Genomic DNA, 15,973 nt, shown 5'->3' on the forward strand with positions numbered 1-15,973 from the left:
TCAGAGGATAAGTGGGAGCAATTTTATCCAGCGAAGAGAAAAGCAGCGCCGATATAACAAGAAAGGCATGAAATGAAGGAAAATTTAAATTCTCCCTAGGCCACTTAGAACTGAAAGAGAACAGGAGTTGACAGGTGGTGGTGGTTATCGTTTTTAGAAGTAGTACATGCTCTCTTAATTCTAATTAGAGGCGGAAATTAGAAGAGGTACGGCCCTAGGAAGAATGAGAGTAGCAAAAGAAAGGGGAGGCCACGAAGGCCGTTTCTGTACGAGTTGACTGCGCCAGTACGGTATCTTCTTCTTTTCCCACACATGTGAGGTCGTGGGTGCGAACTGTGTCGCACATGTGGATTTGACCCTGTTTTACCGCTGGATGCCCTTCCTGACGCCAACTATTGCGTGTTCCTGTTGTGGTTGGTAATGTGGTGTGTTGAGTGAGTATGAAGAGGAGAGTGTTGGGACAAACACAAACAACCTGTCCCCGAGCCAAATGAGTTAACCATACGCGATTAAAATCCCCGACCCAGCCCGGAATCGAACACGGAACCCTGTGAACCGAAGGCCTCAACGCTGGCCACTTAGCCAAGAAGAGGGGAAGTTTTTAAAATGAGTATATCTACAGTATATCTCATAAACTTAGCATGTTACAGATGTGAAAATTGGTATTTGTAATCTACTTTTTGTTTTCGGAAAATCAACTTAAGCTGGAGATCGAAAATAAGTGAAGGAATTGAATTCTCTTTATGAGAATACTTATATTTCAAAAACTAAGATGTTACAGACGTGAAAATCGGTATTTGGAATCTCCTTTAGAAATAAAGACCCCACCTCCCCCTTTTCTTACTTAAAAGAGGACTGTTTCTCACATGTAGAGTTCCATGTCGCATGTTTCAGAGTTAGCTCTACCAGTAGCCTGGTCATCTTAGCCCCAAAAGGCAATGCCACAAACGTGGTTTAAACAGAGGTTCTGGGGTAAATGAAATGCACTTTTTCGGTGAGTTTTTATACTTTAGGGATTTTCAGATAATATCTTAGTGCAGTGCCGAGGAACAATTAATTTTTATCAACTTACCAAATCCTCGCGATCGAAGCCGTGGGTAACAGCTAGTTGTTTATATTTCGTATGTGACTTGATTGCACCTAATGCACTGTTCAGTTAATTATGATCTTTGGCACTAATGTCTAATTAAAGTAAATACTAAACGATTAATCTGTGTGTGTGTGTAGTTGGATACGCCTTGAACATGTTTCGCTGCATCATGAAGATTGGCTGCATTTTATTGGTCTCGCTGTGGTCGATTCCTTCAAGTAACCTTGAGAACGTAACATAATGTAGAAATGACACGAGTAAACAATCCGTTATTAATGCAAAATATTTACATTCATCTAATTTTTGCCCTCGAGTTGAAGAGCAATGATTTAGGTGTAGGATATTGCTGTTTATTTCCTTTTTTGGCCAATTGCAATACCGGGCTTTTCTATTTAGTTCACTTTAAGGGACACCCTCCCTAGTACGAGCGGAGGAGGATAATAGTGAATGTTGTACTTTAAAGGGGGCAAATAACCAGAAAGGGTGAAGGTGGCGATTATTGTTTTAAGAAGTACAACTAGGCAACCATCCCCTATTAACACTAATCAGAGAAGAAACAAAGAAGATATACGAATCTTCGTATAATGAAAATATCAGCAAAGGAAAAAGAAGGGCCACGAAGGGCTTGAATAGGAGACTCCCTGAGGCCTCGACACCTTTTACCGTCAGAGTCGGAATAAGAACAGGAGTTGACCAGGGGAGGTCGGATCCTGTAGATGAAAGTGGGGAGCCTTGCACAAGTAAGTGAAAGCAATGCAGGATTCAGATGAGGACCCCGTGGACGCCAACCCTCACTCCCAAGTTAAGAGTTGGCTCTTACGACAGGCAGGGGACACAGTGGATGTTATTTTACAGCCCCCAGACACAGGGGGATCAAAGAGGATTTTGAAAGGAAGTCGTCTTCAGTCATCTTCTGCGACGGCCAATTTTTGTGACGTTGAGTGTACATCTGGGTTAAATTATAGAAAATCCCTTCCGTATTCGTAGAGATATTGGGTATTTTGTGAAAAGTTTGTTGGCTGGTGTGTAGAATTACTTAGAGGAAAACGGAACACCGAAGTTTGTTTAAAAAATATTGTTATAATTTTGCTTGAAGAGTGGAGGAAAGCTCTGAAAAGAAAGAGGAATGAGAATCAGCAGGGTGAAAACAATATAGGAAGCACGAAGGAAGCACAAAATCTATCTATACAGTGTATTAACCTGCAAGAATAAGAATAATAATAGAAGAAATACAATTGGTCAGGAAGTTTAAATATCTGGGTTCATACGTACAAAGTGATAGAGGACTTGAGGCTGAAATACAGCAGAGGGTAAATCATGGATGGATGAACTGGAAGAAATTGAGGGGAGTTGGCTGCTGTGTGATAAGAAGGTCAGTTGCAGGATGAAAGGGAAGCTCCACAAATCTGTGGTGAGACCTGCGATTCTTTATGGTACAGAAAGTAGGCCTATCAGAAAGCCCAAGAAAGAAAGATTGAAGTGGTAGAAATGAGAATGTTAAGATGGATGAGTGGAGTTACAAGAAAGGGTAGAATAAGGAATGATTACACCAAGGGTTCAGTGAAAGTGGGACCCATAGGAAATAAGGTCAAAGAAAGTAGGCTAAGGTGGTATGGACATGTACACATGTACAGAGAAAGGGGGAGGACTAAGTGGGGAAAGGGATGGAAATCTGGAAATTAGTGGAAAATGGTTGGAAATCTGGAAATTGAAGGGTCAAGGAAGAGAAGAAGAACGAAAATGAGATGGAAAGACAAGGTGGAAGGAAATCTAAGAGAAAAATGTTGGGAGAGGGAAGAAGCGTTTGGTAGACATTTATGGAATAGAAGAATCCACCAAAGCAACGTCAACCTACGTGACGTGGGAAAAAGCTGACATAAAGAAGAAGAAAGACGACCATTCCCTTTGTAAATAGTGCATACATTATGTCAACATCTCATGTGGATGTATTCTCATTAGTTATTTGTAAACCACGACATATGTCAATATCTCATCCGGAAGAATTTTAATTAGTTTTTTAAAACAAGACATAATTAAGTCAATATCTCATCTGGAAGTATTCTAAGTAGTTGTTTGTAAAACAAGACATAATTATGATCCATGCACTAGGTCTGTGACAAACGGTCATAGTCCAATCAATGATTTTTAAAAATATTTTTGAGGAACATTGTCTCAGCCTTATTTAAATCTTTTTGAACTTTCTAATATCTTTATATTGTTGTCGTGCATAATTATGATAATTGTTATTTTAATGATAAATCATAGTGATTTTATCAGATAAAAACCTGAAAAATCATATTTCAAAATTAGGTATTCATATAAAGAAATCTGGCTCCTTGGCTGGTCAGCGTCGAAGCCTTCGCTTCAGAGGGTACTGGGTTCGATTCCCGTTCGGGTCGGGTTTTAAATCGCGTATGATTCATTCCTCTGACTTGGGAAGTTGGTGTTTGTGTTTCTCCCAACACTCTCCTTTTCACATAGACAAACCACTTTACACTACCAATACCACCACAGAAACACGCAATAGTGAGTGCATCCTCCACGTAGGGTTGGCGGCAGGAAAGGCATCCGGCCGCAAAACAGAACCAAGTCCAAATGCGCAACACAATTCGATCCTTCGTCCCGATCAGGCTTTGGGAAAAGTGTTAGAAAAAGAAGTTATTCAGAAAAATGACAAATAGGCCTATATTTTTTGGAAATCAGTTATTTCAGTTTCAAGCCAAGATAGGGTCTATGCACGTAGAACCTGTAAAAGTGTTAAATGGTTAACTATGGATTTGAGAAATTTTTCTTACGTATTGCACGATTTAACATTGTGAGAATAGCGCATTTCAAGCAACGAAAACCAGCAATCGATATATAGGCCTATAAAATAACATGTCCTGACTGACTGATTCATCATCGCCGAGCTAAAACTACTGGACATAAAGAAATGAAATTTTGGGGATACATTTACACATAGTGTAGGTGCTCATTAAGGAAAGATTTTTGGATATTCCGTCGCTAAGGGGATGAATTTTTAAAATGAGTATATCTATATCTCAAAAACTGAACAGTTCAAAGACGTGAAAATTGGTATTTGGAATCTCCTTTAAAAACAAATGAAGACGTATTTTGTTATCGAAAACCCACTTAAGGGTGGTAAAATTATGAGAAGGGGAATTGATCCTTTTTTTATGAGGATACTTATATCTCAAAAACTGAAGATGTTACAGGCGTGAAAATTGGTACTTGGAATCTGCTTTAAAATTAAACACGTGTTTTTTTGTTTCCGGAAAATTTAAGGTAGGTAGGGGGTGATTTTAAAAAATGAGCATATCTTATAAATTTAACACGTTACAGGCGTAAAGATGGGTATTTGGAATATCTTTTAAAGAAACGCGCATTTTTTGTTTTCGGAAAATCCACTTAAATGAGGTTAAAAGAAATGAAAAATCGGGCATTTTTTTAAAATGAGTAGACCTACATCTCAAAAACTTAAAATGTTATAGACGTGAAAATTTGTACTTGGAATCTCCTTTAAAAATAAAGAAACACGTATATTTTCTTTTTTGTTTCTTTCGAAAAATCCACTTCAGGATGCGAAAAGAATTGAAAAATTGGGTCAAATTTAAAATGAGTGTGTCTCATAAACTTAGCATGTTACAGACGTGAAAATTAGTATTTGGAATCTCCTTTAAAAATAAACGAGCATGTCCTTTTCGTTTTCGAAAACTCCACTTTATTGGGCGGGGGGAGGGAGGTGGAAAGAAGTGAAGAAGGAGTTCTCGCTTTTTCGAGAGTTAGCTCTGCCAGTAGCCCGGTCATTTTAGCCTCAAAATGCAATACCACAAACGTGCTTTACAGAGAATTTCTGGGGTAAATGGAACTCAATTTTTCGGTGAGATTTTGTACTCTAGGGATTTTCGGATGATGTCTTAGTGCAGTACCGAGAAACGGTTACTTTTATCAAATTATAAAATCCACGGGAGCGAAGCCGCGGGTAACAGCTAGTGAAAATATAATTGAGATGAAAGTGTATCTTACAGCCTTCATCGCAACTTTAGAGGCCGATGACCTTAGCTGTTATGTCCCTTTAAACAACAAGCCTACCGAGCAGTCGCGTAATTGCGGCCAGTATCCAGTATTCCGGAGATAGTAGGTTCGAATCCCACCGTCGGCAGCCCTGAAAATGGTTTTCCGTGGTTTCCCATTTTCACACCAGGCAAATGCTGGGGATGTACCTTAATTAAGGCCACGGCCATTTCCTTACCACTCCCAACCCTTCCCTGTCCCATCGTCGCCATAAGACCTATCTGTGTCGGCGCGACGTAAATAAAAAAACAAAAAACAAGCTTCATCGTCATCATCCTTTTGTGGAGCAGTGATATGGTGTCGGCTTCCGTACCCAAATATTATTACGGTGCGGATTCAACTCTTTCGGCTATTATTGTGAAGGGAAGAAAGAATTCCATGCAACACTCTTTGTTGTACGAAGTGGACATGCAAAAGATCTCTGGTGATGCATTGGTTTACCAGACAAAATCAATTAAACTCAGAAATAGGTCACGATAGAGAATGGTATTTTCTACTATCTAAGAGAATAAAACGGAACGTTGGAATTGATAGTGGTAATGATTATTGTTTGAAGGAGAAGTAAAACTGGGCAACGATCTTCTGTTAACACCAATCGCTGGGGCTGTAGGCCTACCTTAATTGAATCGGTCATTTGGAAAAGGGCACATGTCCACTTTTGTTTTCAAATGCATGTTTTCTCATATTCATGTAGCTGAAATATAAACGGCGGTCGCTTAAGTGCGGCCAGTATCCAGTAATCAGGAGATAGTGGGTTCGAGCCCCACTGTCGGCAGCCCTGAAGATGGTTTTCCGTGGTTTCCCATTTTCACGCCAGGCAAATGCCGGGGCTGTACCTTAATTAAGGCCACGGCCGATTCCTTCCACTTCCTAGCCCTTTCCTGTACGGAGTTGTAACAGTGTCTAAGTGGATCACCAGCCTTGCAGAAATGTCAGAAACACCTGCTTTGTCTAAGCCGACTGGACTTCTTCCCGCTTTACCGACACTACTCGTCTTTCAAGCCTATAATGAACAACTTCCCATTAATATTGATCACCGATATACGGAAATTCATACAGTATATTGGTGACGAACATATCAGTTTCTTCAGTGACATTGAGAACAACCAACTACTGAGCAGGAAGCACTGCAAGTAGAAGCATTCTGAGCCTTTTACAGAGAAGCTATTAAAAGTTCTCGCTTTTTCTTATCCTCATTATATACAGTCACCGGGCAAGTTGGCCGTGCGGTTAGGGGCACGTGGCTGTGAGCTTGCATCCGGGAGATAGTGGGTTCGAATCCCACTGTCGGCAGCCCTGAAGATGGTTTTCCGTGGTTTCCCATTTTCACACCAGGCAAATGCTGGGGCTGTACCTTAATTAAGGCCACGGCCGCTTCCTTTCAACTCCCAGGCCTCTCCTATCCCATTGTCGCCATAAGACCTATCTGTGTCGGTGCGACGTAAAGTCACTAGCAATATATATACACTGACTGACAGAGCAAATGCAACACCAAGAAGGAGTGGTCCGAACTTTATGCCAATTGCAGGGTAGACTGACGTCACTGAGGTATGTTCATGATGTGAAATGCGCCGCTGTGCTGCGCACGTAGCGAACGATAAATGGGACACGGCGTTGGCGAATGGCCCACTTCGTACCGTGCTTTCTCAGCCGACAGTCATTGTAGAACGTGTTGTCGTGTGCCACAGGACACGTGTATAGCTAAGAATGCCAGGCCGCCGTCAACGGAGGCATTTCCAGCAGACAGACGACTTTACGAGGGGTATGGTGATCGGGCTGAGAAGGGCAGGTTGGTCGCTTCGTCAAATCGCAGCCGATACCCATAGGGATGTGTCCACGGTGCAGCGCCTGTGGCGAAGATGGTTGGCGCAGGGACATGTGGCACGTGCGAGGGGTCCAGGCGCAGCCCGAGTGACGTCAGCACGCGAGGATCGGCGCATCCGCCGCCAAGCGGTGGCGGCCCCGCACGCCACGTCAACCGCCATTCTTCAGCATGTGCAAGACACCCTGGCTGTTCCAATATCGACCAGAACAATTTCCCGTCGATTGGTTGAAGGAGGCCTGCACTCCCGGCGTCCGCTCAGAAGACTACCATTGACTCCACAGCATAGACGTGCACGCCTGGCATGGTGCCGGGCTAGAGCGACTTGGATGAGGGAATGGCGGAACGTCGTGTTCTCCGATGAGTCACGCTTCTGTTCTGTCAGTGATAGTCACCGCAGATGAGTGTGGCGTCGGCGTGGAGAAAGGTCAAATCCGGCAGTAACTGTGGAGCGCCCTACCGCTAGACAACGCGGCATCATGGTTTGGGGCGCTATTGCGTATGATTCCACGTCACCTCTAGTGCGTATTCAAGGCACGTTAAATGCCCACCGCTACGTGCAGCATGTGCTGCGGCCGGTGGCACTCCCGTACCTTCAGGGGCTGCCCAATGCTCTGTTTCAGCAGGATAATGCCCGCCCACACACTGCTCGCATCTCCCAACAGGCTCTACGAGGTGTACAGATGCTTCCGTGGCCAGCGTACTCTCCGGATCTCTCACCAATCGAACACGTGTGGGATCTCATTGGACGCCGTTTGCAAACTCTGCCCCAGCCTCGTACGGACGACCAACTGTGGCAAATGGTTGACAGAGAATGGAAAACCATTCCTCAGGACACCATCCGCACTCTTATTGACTCTGTACCTCGACGTGTTTCTGCGTGCATCGCCGCTCGCGGTGGTCCTACATCCTACTGAGTCGATGCCGTGCGCATTGTGTAACCTGCATATCGGTTTGAAATAAACATCAATTATTCGTCCGTGCCGTCTCTGTTTTTCCCCAACTTTCATCCCTTTCGAACCACTCCTCCTTGGTGTTGCATTGTCACTGTCAGTCAGTGTATATACACAGTCAGTGACTATAGTCTATTAATTATAATTCTTGTAGGTTAATTCTCAAAGAGGTAAAATAAAATGCAGTAAATAAAGAAACTCGTGTCCTCATCCCGAGGTGCTACAGCTCATTTCAGGCACACTCCCAGTTGAGGTGAGCTGCATGTACCATTTTACCAACAAATCAGCTCTCCTGCCATTCTTAAATTTCTGGCAGTAACGGGAATCTAACCCGGGTCCCCGAGGATGGCAGCTAAATAACACTAACCGTTACGCTGCGGAGGTGGACATAAAATGTAGTGAATGCTTATCTTATAAGACGTAATGAACTCTTTATCAAAACGATTTATGTGCATTATTAGGGTTCTTTTCGTAACTTTCTGATTTCTAAATCCTACAGGAGACATTGTAATGTTAAAATATAATTAACCGCAAAATTAAAAAGGTCCGTCTCTGTCGTGTAGTGGTTAGCGTGATTAGCTGCCACCGCCGGAGGCCCGGGTTCGATTCCCTGCTCCTCCAAGAAATTTCAAAAATGGTACGAGGGCTGGAATGAGGTCCACTCAGGCTCGGGAGGTCAGCTGAGAAGAGGGGGGTGGGTGGGTTCGATTCCCTCCTCAGCCACCCTGAAAGTGGTTTCCCGTGGTTTCCCCGCTTGTCCCCCAGGAAAATGCTGGGATGATACCTAACTTAAGGCCACTGCCGCTTCCTTCCCTCTTCCTTGTATATCCCGTCCAACCTTCCCATCCCCTCATAAAGCCCATATTCAGTATAGAAGGTGAGGCCGCCTCGGCGAGGTATTGGTCCTTCTCCCCGGTTGTATCCCCCGGCCCAAAGTCTCGCGCTCCAGGACACTGTCCTTGAGGCGGTAAAGGTGGGATTCCTCGCTGAGTCCGAGGAAAAAACATCCCTGGATGGTAAACGGATTATCAGTTCAGAAAACAAAATCTGATTTTTTTGCCCTTTATGAGTGGAATCTGAAATCCGTATTTTGGGAGTAAAAGGCCATTACTAGTCACCGTATATGCATTCACCATAATATAGTGAAAAATATAACAGGCTTAAGTTATAAGATGTAATGAATTACCGGTATACCGGTACTGATTTTATTTATCTAAACGATGTATGTGCATTGTTTGAGTTATTTTCGTAATTTTCTGATTTCTAAATCCTACAGGTTGATTGAAAAGAGACACTGTATTTACTTTTGTGGACATGTGCCCTTTTCCAAATGACCGATTCAATTAAGGGCACGGCCACTACTTTCCCAATCCTAGCCCTTTCGCATATTTGCGTCGCCGGAAACCTTCGATGTCAGTGCGACGTTAAGCCATTAGTCTAAGTGGACTTTATACAACTTTGGCTCACCTTCAGATAGTGTAACATGGTATTTTAGTGAAGCTCTCTAACAGGAAGGACGTGTCTGGAAGTGTGACCACGAACTGAAAATCCGTTCGGCACCGTTAATAGGCTTGGGTGCTAGAGCGGAACCTGCAGCATCCCCGGTCCTTTAATATATGGATCTGGAGTATGTTGATGCAATGGCACAGAAATGTTGAAAAACTTTACTCTCGTTGTCCTTTCAGGTTTCAGCGGAAGCGAAACGTAGAGTACTACTGAATGTGGGCATTAAAACTTGTCTACTGTTATCAGTGATGAACAGTGATCGTGATAATTATTTTACAGGGAAAGTGGTGGTGATAATGGTGATTATTGTTTTAAGAGGAAGTACAACTAGGCAACCATACTCTGTATAACACTAATCAGAGGGAATAAATATAAGGGATTCGACACTTCGAAAAATGAAGCTATCGGCCAAAGAAAGACAAGGGCGTGAAAATGAAAGACTCCCTAGGCCTCGAAAACCGAATAGCCTACCGTCGGGGTCGAAAAGGAACAAGAGTTGACCAAGGGAGGTCGGATAGGATATATGAAAGTGAGGAGCACGGGTCACGTAAGTGGAAGCAATGCCAGGACTCAGGTAAGGGCCCCGTAATCGCCAACCCACGCTCCAAAGGTCGGAGCCCCTGGGGCCCCTTTTAGTCGCTCTTACGACAGGCAGGGGATACCGTGGATGTTACTCTACCGTCCTCACTCATAGGGTTCTTTTACAGGGAAACGCAACAAGCTAAACTATTCTCTTAAGGCTAATTATATAAGAAGGAGCTTTGACCTTTGAAAGAAGTAAGATTAAAGATAAGAAAGGGCCACGAAAGACACACAAACAGAAGAATTCCTAGGTATCGCAAAATGTATTGTAATTCAGCCCATTTAGAAGAAAGCAAAAGTTAAGCAGTTGAGGTCGGATAGCACACATTCAAATGATGCACCTAAGGCGAAAGATGAGTTGGAAACCATTCCCTCTTACAGTAATTCTAACCCAAATAGAAAGGCGGTGTTGGCGAAGATTGTTTTAAGAGGAACTTGGCTACAACTGGCCAACCATCCTCTATGAACACTAATGTTTTAAGAGGAAGTAGGCTACAATTGGGTAACCACCCTCTATTAACACTAATCAAGAAAGAAAAGGGAAGAGATCGGACACATCGAAGATAACGATATCCGGAAAAGAAGGGCGTGAACATGAAAGAATTCTTAGGCCTCGCAAACCCAATATCGTTGGGGTCAGAAAAGGACAAGTGTTGACCAAGTGAAGTGGTGGTGATTATTATTTTAAAAGGAAGTAAAACTGGGGAACCATCCCCTATTAAAACTAATTAAAGGGAAAGTATGCAAGGGATCCGATACTTTGAAAAATGAAGGTATCGGCCATAGCAGACAAGGGCCATGAAGGCCTCGAATGCTCTAACACCATTGGGGTCGGAGAAGCGCAATAATTGACCAAGGGAGGTCGGGTAGGATAGATGAAAGTGAGGAGCCTGGCACAAGTAAGTGGAAGCAATGTCAGAACTCAGCTAAGGGCTCCATGGTCACCAACCCACGCCCCCAAGTTAAGAGCCCCTGGGGCCCTTTTTAATCGCTTCTTACAATAGGAAAATGGAAGAGGTCTGATACTAAAAAAATGAAGCTATCAACAAAAGAGAGGGGAAGAGCTACACATGAAAATGAAAGTCTTCCTAGGCCCTGACACTTAATACCACCGGGTTTAGAAAAGACCAAGACAACCAAGGGTGGTCAGGCAGTAAATATGAAGGTGAGGAACGTGACACAAGTAATTGGGAGCAATGCCAGAGTGGTGATGGTGATGATTACTATTTTAAGAGGAAGTACAGCTGGGCAACCATCCTCTATTAACATTAATCACAGGGAATGTGAAAGATGTCTGCCACTTCAATGAAGATGTCGGCAAAAGGAGGGAAAGAGCCTTGAAGAACATGAAAATAAAAGACTCAGTAGGTTCGCAAACCTAATACTGTTAGGATTGGCAAAGAATAAGAGTTGACCAAGGAAGGTCTGATAGGAAAGATGAAGGCAAGATGGCTGCCAACCCATGCACCCCTGGTTGCCATTGTTAGTCGTCGTTTCAAAAGTATACCATAATCTTCAGTAAATAATACATAATAAGCTCTTTTATGCATACTGATTTTTACTTTTCATCAACAGCAATATTCAAGATCTTATGAAAACATACCATACAGTAAGCGAGAAAATTTAATGACAGTCAATTATATATGCTGTTACATGCATTTTTGATCAGTAGTATCGTTTAAGAAGTGTTTTAGAAAATAACTTCCTACACGCATTTTGCCACCTATGTTCATATATGCAAGCTTCCTGTAATGTTCGCATGGATTGTTAACAATAACATTGCACTGAATGACTATTATTGATCAGCATGTGCTCTTTTCTTCTGCTGCCAGTCATCTCTGGAAGATACTATTAGTGCTGTAATTGTATCAAAACTCATCTGTGAAGGATGGGTGTCACAACTAGTGGTTTATAACTAGCCTCTTGGAGCCAAAGTTGTGGGTTCAAGATCACAATGTCAGTTGATATTTAAGATTGTTTTACCAGGATATTCCACTTCTGGAGGTGCACATGGCCCTGAGGGGCACTCAACCTACACCAAAAATGAGTACCAGGTTATTCCTCGGGGCAAAAGTGGCTGGGCATAGAGGTAACCACTCTACCCCACCTAGAGCTGAGGTTGTGGATAGTGGAAGCCTTTACTTTCCAACATTTCAAGGCCCTTCGTGGCCTGTACGGAGATGACTTTGCTTTGTTTTTACCAGCATACTAAAGAATCCCCATCAGGGCAAAATCCTGTTATTCTTATGCATTAACATTATGTACATTAAAGGGTCATTAAACACATTTTTATGTGCTAATAATGGGGTTGAAACACATCTACAATGAGAGTTGGTCATGTGGTTTGAGGTGCATAAGTGCGAGTTTAAATTCGGGGAGACTGGAATGAATTCCATTGTTGACAGCACTGAAGATGGTTTTCAGTGGTTTTCCATTTTCACACCAGGCAATGAATGAACAAAATTCTGAGACTGTAATTAAGGCTACAGTCTTAGCCCTTTCTCATCTTTGCATCACCGAAAACCTTTGATGTGTTAACGTGACATTTAACCACTAGCAAAAAATAAATAAAGATCTTATTTATTAGACTATGAATAAACTTTCATTTTATTTACAGAGTGCATGAAGAAACTGTGATGGTAAAAGATATTCAAAACAATATGTGGTACAAAAAGTGAGATAATAAGTTATTTTCCTCACATTTTAAATAATTTTCTTTAATCAGAAATGAAGTTCATAGAAGGAACCATAATTTAATTTCATCAATTGCAAATGTTAAAAACATTTAAGTTCTTTAGGCGTTAGGCCACTGCTACACTGGGGTGTAACGTTGGTAATTTCACAATTGAAAAGGCCTATAAGGAGCTTAAATGTTTTAAATTTTGTTACCACTTGTACTCAGGAAAATATGTTTTCTTTTCCAGGATATATGCAATATTAAAACATTTAACATAGTATAATTCATTATTCACTCATAAGATGAACTTACTTCACAAGTCACTCACTACTGTTACAGATCTGCAGGCGAGCAAAGGGAGTATGTTGATCACAAGGGAATTCGTGTGGTAGTTGGGCACTATATGGGAGATCCTGCCAGTGCTGCAAATATGCCCAATCTAACAGATGGTGAGTCTCTTTTGCAGAGGTCTTTGATTTATGTAGGAAAAGCTAAATTCTAATATTTTTGGTGGTGTTTTAAAATGTCAACACTGCCTAATGTCCCGGAAAAGCATCAAAGCTTGCCAGTTGACATCGACTGTGAAAGCCTACACCAGTATAATCCATATGTCAGTGTTGACACTTACTGAATAATTACCAAGTGAGTTGGCCATGTGGTTAGGGTCGCGCAGCTGTGATCTTGCATTTGGGAGGTAGTGGGTTCAAATCCCACCGTTGGCAGGCCTGAAGTTGGTTTTCTGTGGTTTACCATTTTTGTACCAGGCAAATGTTGGGGCTGTACCTTAATTAAGGCCACTATCTTCCCAATCCTTGCACTTACCCATCCTTCCACTGCTGAAAAACTTCAATGTGTTTGTGCGACATTAAAAAAATATAGCATTAAAAAGACCTGAATAATTCGGCTATGTGATATGGATCATGTAGTGGAGACCTGGCCAGAGGTTCAGAAAAGCGTTCAGAAGATGATAATTTACCATGGTTTCATATTATTTCGAATTAAGGCTACAACAGCTACCTTCTCAAATCATTCCTCTGCTAGCTCTACTGCAAAAAATCCCAAACAAGCTGGGTTAATTTGATATTGAACTGGAAGGAAAGTAATTGCCTTTTCTTTCTAGAGGTGATCAACTCCAACATGTTCGACCCCAAGCCAAATGAGGGTAAGAATGGTCAGCCTGTGATGATACCTCCAAGTCAACTGGTCAAAATGCGGCAGCTTTTTCATATAAATCGCTTCAATCTCATGGCAAGTGACCGTATTCCATTGAACCGGTCCCTACCTGATGTGCGAAAAAAGAGGTAAGTTATTTTATAATTAATTATGATTCTTAGTATTTAGCCTATCTTATATTTTAGCTCATAAACAAACAAACAAACAAACAAACAAACAAACAAACAAACAAACAAACAAACAAACAAACAAACAAACACACAAACAAACACACAAACAAACAAACAAACAAACAAACACACAAATAAATAGATAAATAAACTGTATTTTGAACCTCAAAATTTTACTGTCACACTCTCTCCCACCAACAAAGGGGGAGATTCAGAAAGCCATTTCAGAATTTAAGTGTAACAAAGCAGCGGGCGAGGATGGAAACATAGCAGTGCTCTGGAAATACGCTGATGAGGAGTCAATCCAAAGTATCCATGAAATCATATCTAATATCTGGGTGACAGAAGCATTACCTAGCGACTAGACCTCAGCTATCATCCACCCGTTACACAAGAAAGGCGACAAATCAGATCTCAACCACTACAGAGGGGATTTTCCTTGTATCAGTGACATACAAGATACTCACCAAAGTATTACTCACAAGATTAGAGGCTCAACTAGACTCCTGCATCGGAGAGTGCCACACTGGGTTTCGCAAGTCAAGGTCATGCGCCGAACAACTCCTGAACTTCAAAACCATCATCACTTACAAAAACCTAAGCACCTCACCCTATGTGGCAACATTTGTTGACTTTCAGAAGGCCTATGGTTCAGTAGATAGAGAGTCACTCTTCCAGGCACTTGCTGAACTGGGACTAGATAAGAAAATCTTGAATCTAGTGAAAGCAACTCTTACCAACACTACAGCCAGAATCAAATTCAAAGGGGAACTGTCCCAGAACTTTGAGATCAAAACAGGTGTTAGACAAGGGGATGGCCTACCTCCAATCCTCTTTAACTGCCTACTCGAAAAAGTAATTCATGAGTGGATGAAAATGCTAAAGGATGACTCTGGATTGAGAATAAGCTACAAGAAAGACAAGTTAACAGTCAACTGTTTAGCCTTCGCAGACGACCTTACACTCCTGGGATCCAGTGTGGAGGAAGCTATCCATCAACTATCCTCTCTCGACCACATAGCAGCTAAAGTAGGGCTGAAGATTGCCATCAACAAAACACAGTTTATCACCAACATCAAAGATGCACCCAAATCATTCCCACTGGGGGACAAAAACAGTACAAAGGACTAACTCCTTCAAATACCTAGGAGAATGGATAACCCCAAACATGAATGAAGATCAGGACCTGAACAGCAGATGCATCAAATTGGAAAGCGCCTATTACCTATGTAAGAGTATGTACAAATCCAAATCCCTCTCCCTTAACCTCAAAATCTGGCATTGCACTACTGTAGTGAGACCGTCAGTACTATATGCCTCAGAATGCCTAAACATGGTAAGAAAAGGGCAACTTAGAAAACTGGAGCTGAAGGAAAGGAAGATCCTGAGAGAAATCATGGGCCCTATTAAAGAAGAAGGCAGGTACAGAATCAGGCACAACAACAAATTATACCAACAATTGGAGAGCATTACAACATCTATGAGGAAGAGGAGATTGACCTTCTGTGGTTATGTCATGAGAATGGACAATTAGAGGCTCACCTCCAGAATCTTCCACATCATCTCTAGAGGGAAAGCAACTAATGCCAAGTGGGCAAGACTCGTCAGAAAAGACCTTCAAGAATTGGACTTTGCTCCCAGTGAAATTTATGACAGGAATAGGTAGAGAACATTGATCAGAACATCAAACTCTCTCCATTCACTAACAGAAAAAACAGTACGTCCGGGAGGAGGTGTGAAATGGACTCAGGAGCGAAAAGACATTCGCAGTGCGAAAATGAAGGAGTACTGGTCAAAGAAGAAAGCTGCTATAGATAAGAACCACGTGGTCCATAGCAGGCCCAAACGGAACTTAAAAAATCAATCAATTAATTAATTAATTAATTAATTAATTGTCATTCTAACATCTAAAAACCTAACCAAAAA

At 42.1% G+C, this 15,973-nt stretch overlaps 1 protein-coding gene across 2 annotated transcripts in view; it reads left to right on the forward strand.

The window, feature by feature from the left end:
• Positions 1-15,973, forward strand: part of LOC136857615 (polypeptide N-acetylgalactosaminyltransferase 1) — a 145,533-nt gene that overhangs the window by 82,377 nt on the left and 47,183 nt on the right. For both annotated transcript variants that reach the window (XM_067136399.2, XM_067136400.2), the window contains exons 3-4: positions 13,044-13,153; positions 13,825-14,005. In XM_067136399.2, coding sequence (XP_066992500.1) covers positions 13,044-13,153; positions 13,825-14,005 — 291 coding nt within the window. The remainder of the gene's footprint in view (positions 1-13,043; positions 13,154-13,824; positions 14,006-15,973) is intronic.

This window comes from Anabrus simplex, chromosome 1, assembly GCF_040414725.1.
Source record: "Anabrus simplex isolate iqAnaSimp1 chromosome 1, ASM4041472v1, whole genome shotgun sequence".
Taxonomy (NCBI): domain Eukaryota; kingdom Metazoa; phylum Arthropoda; class Insecta; order Orthoptera; family Tettigoniidae; genus Anabrus; species Anabrus simplex.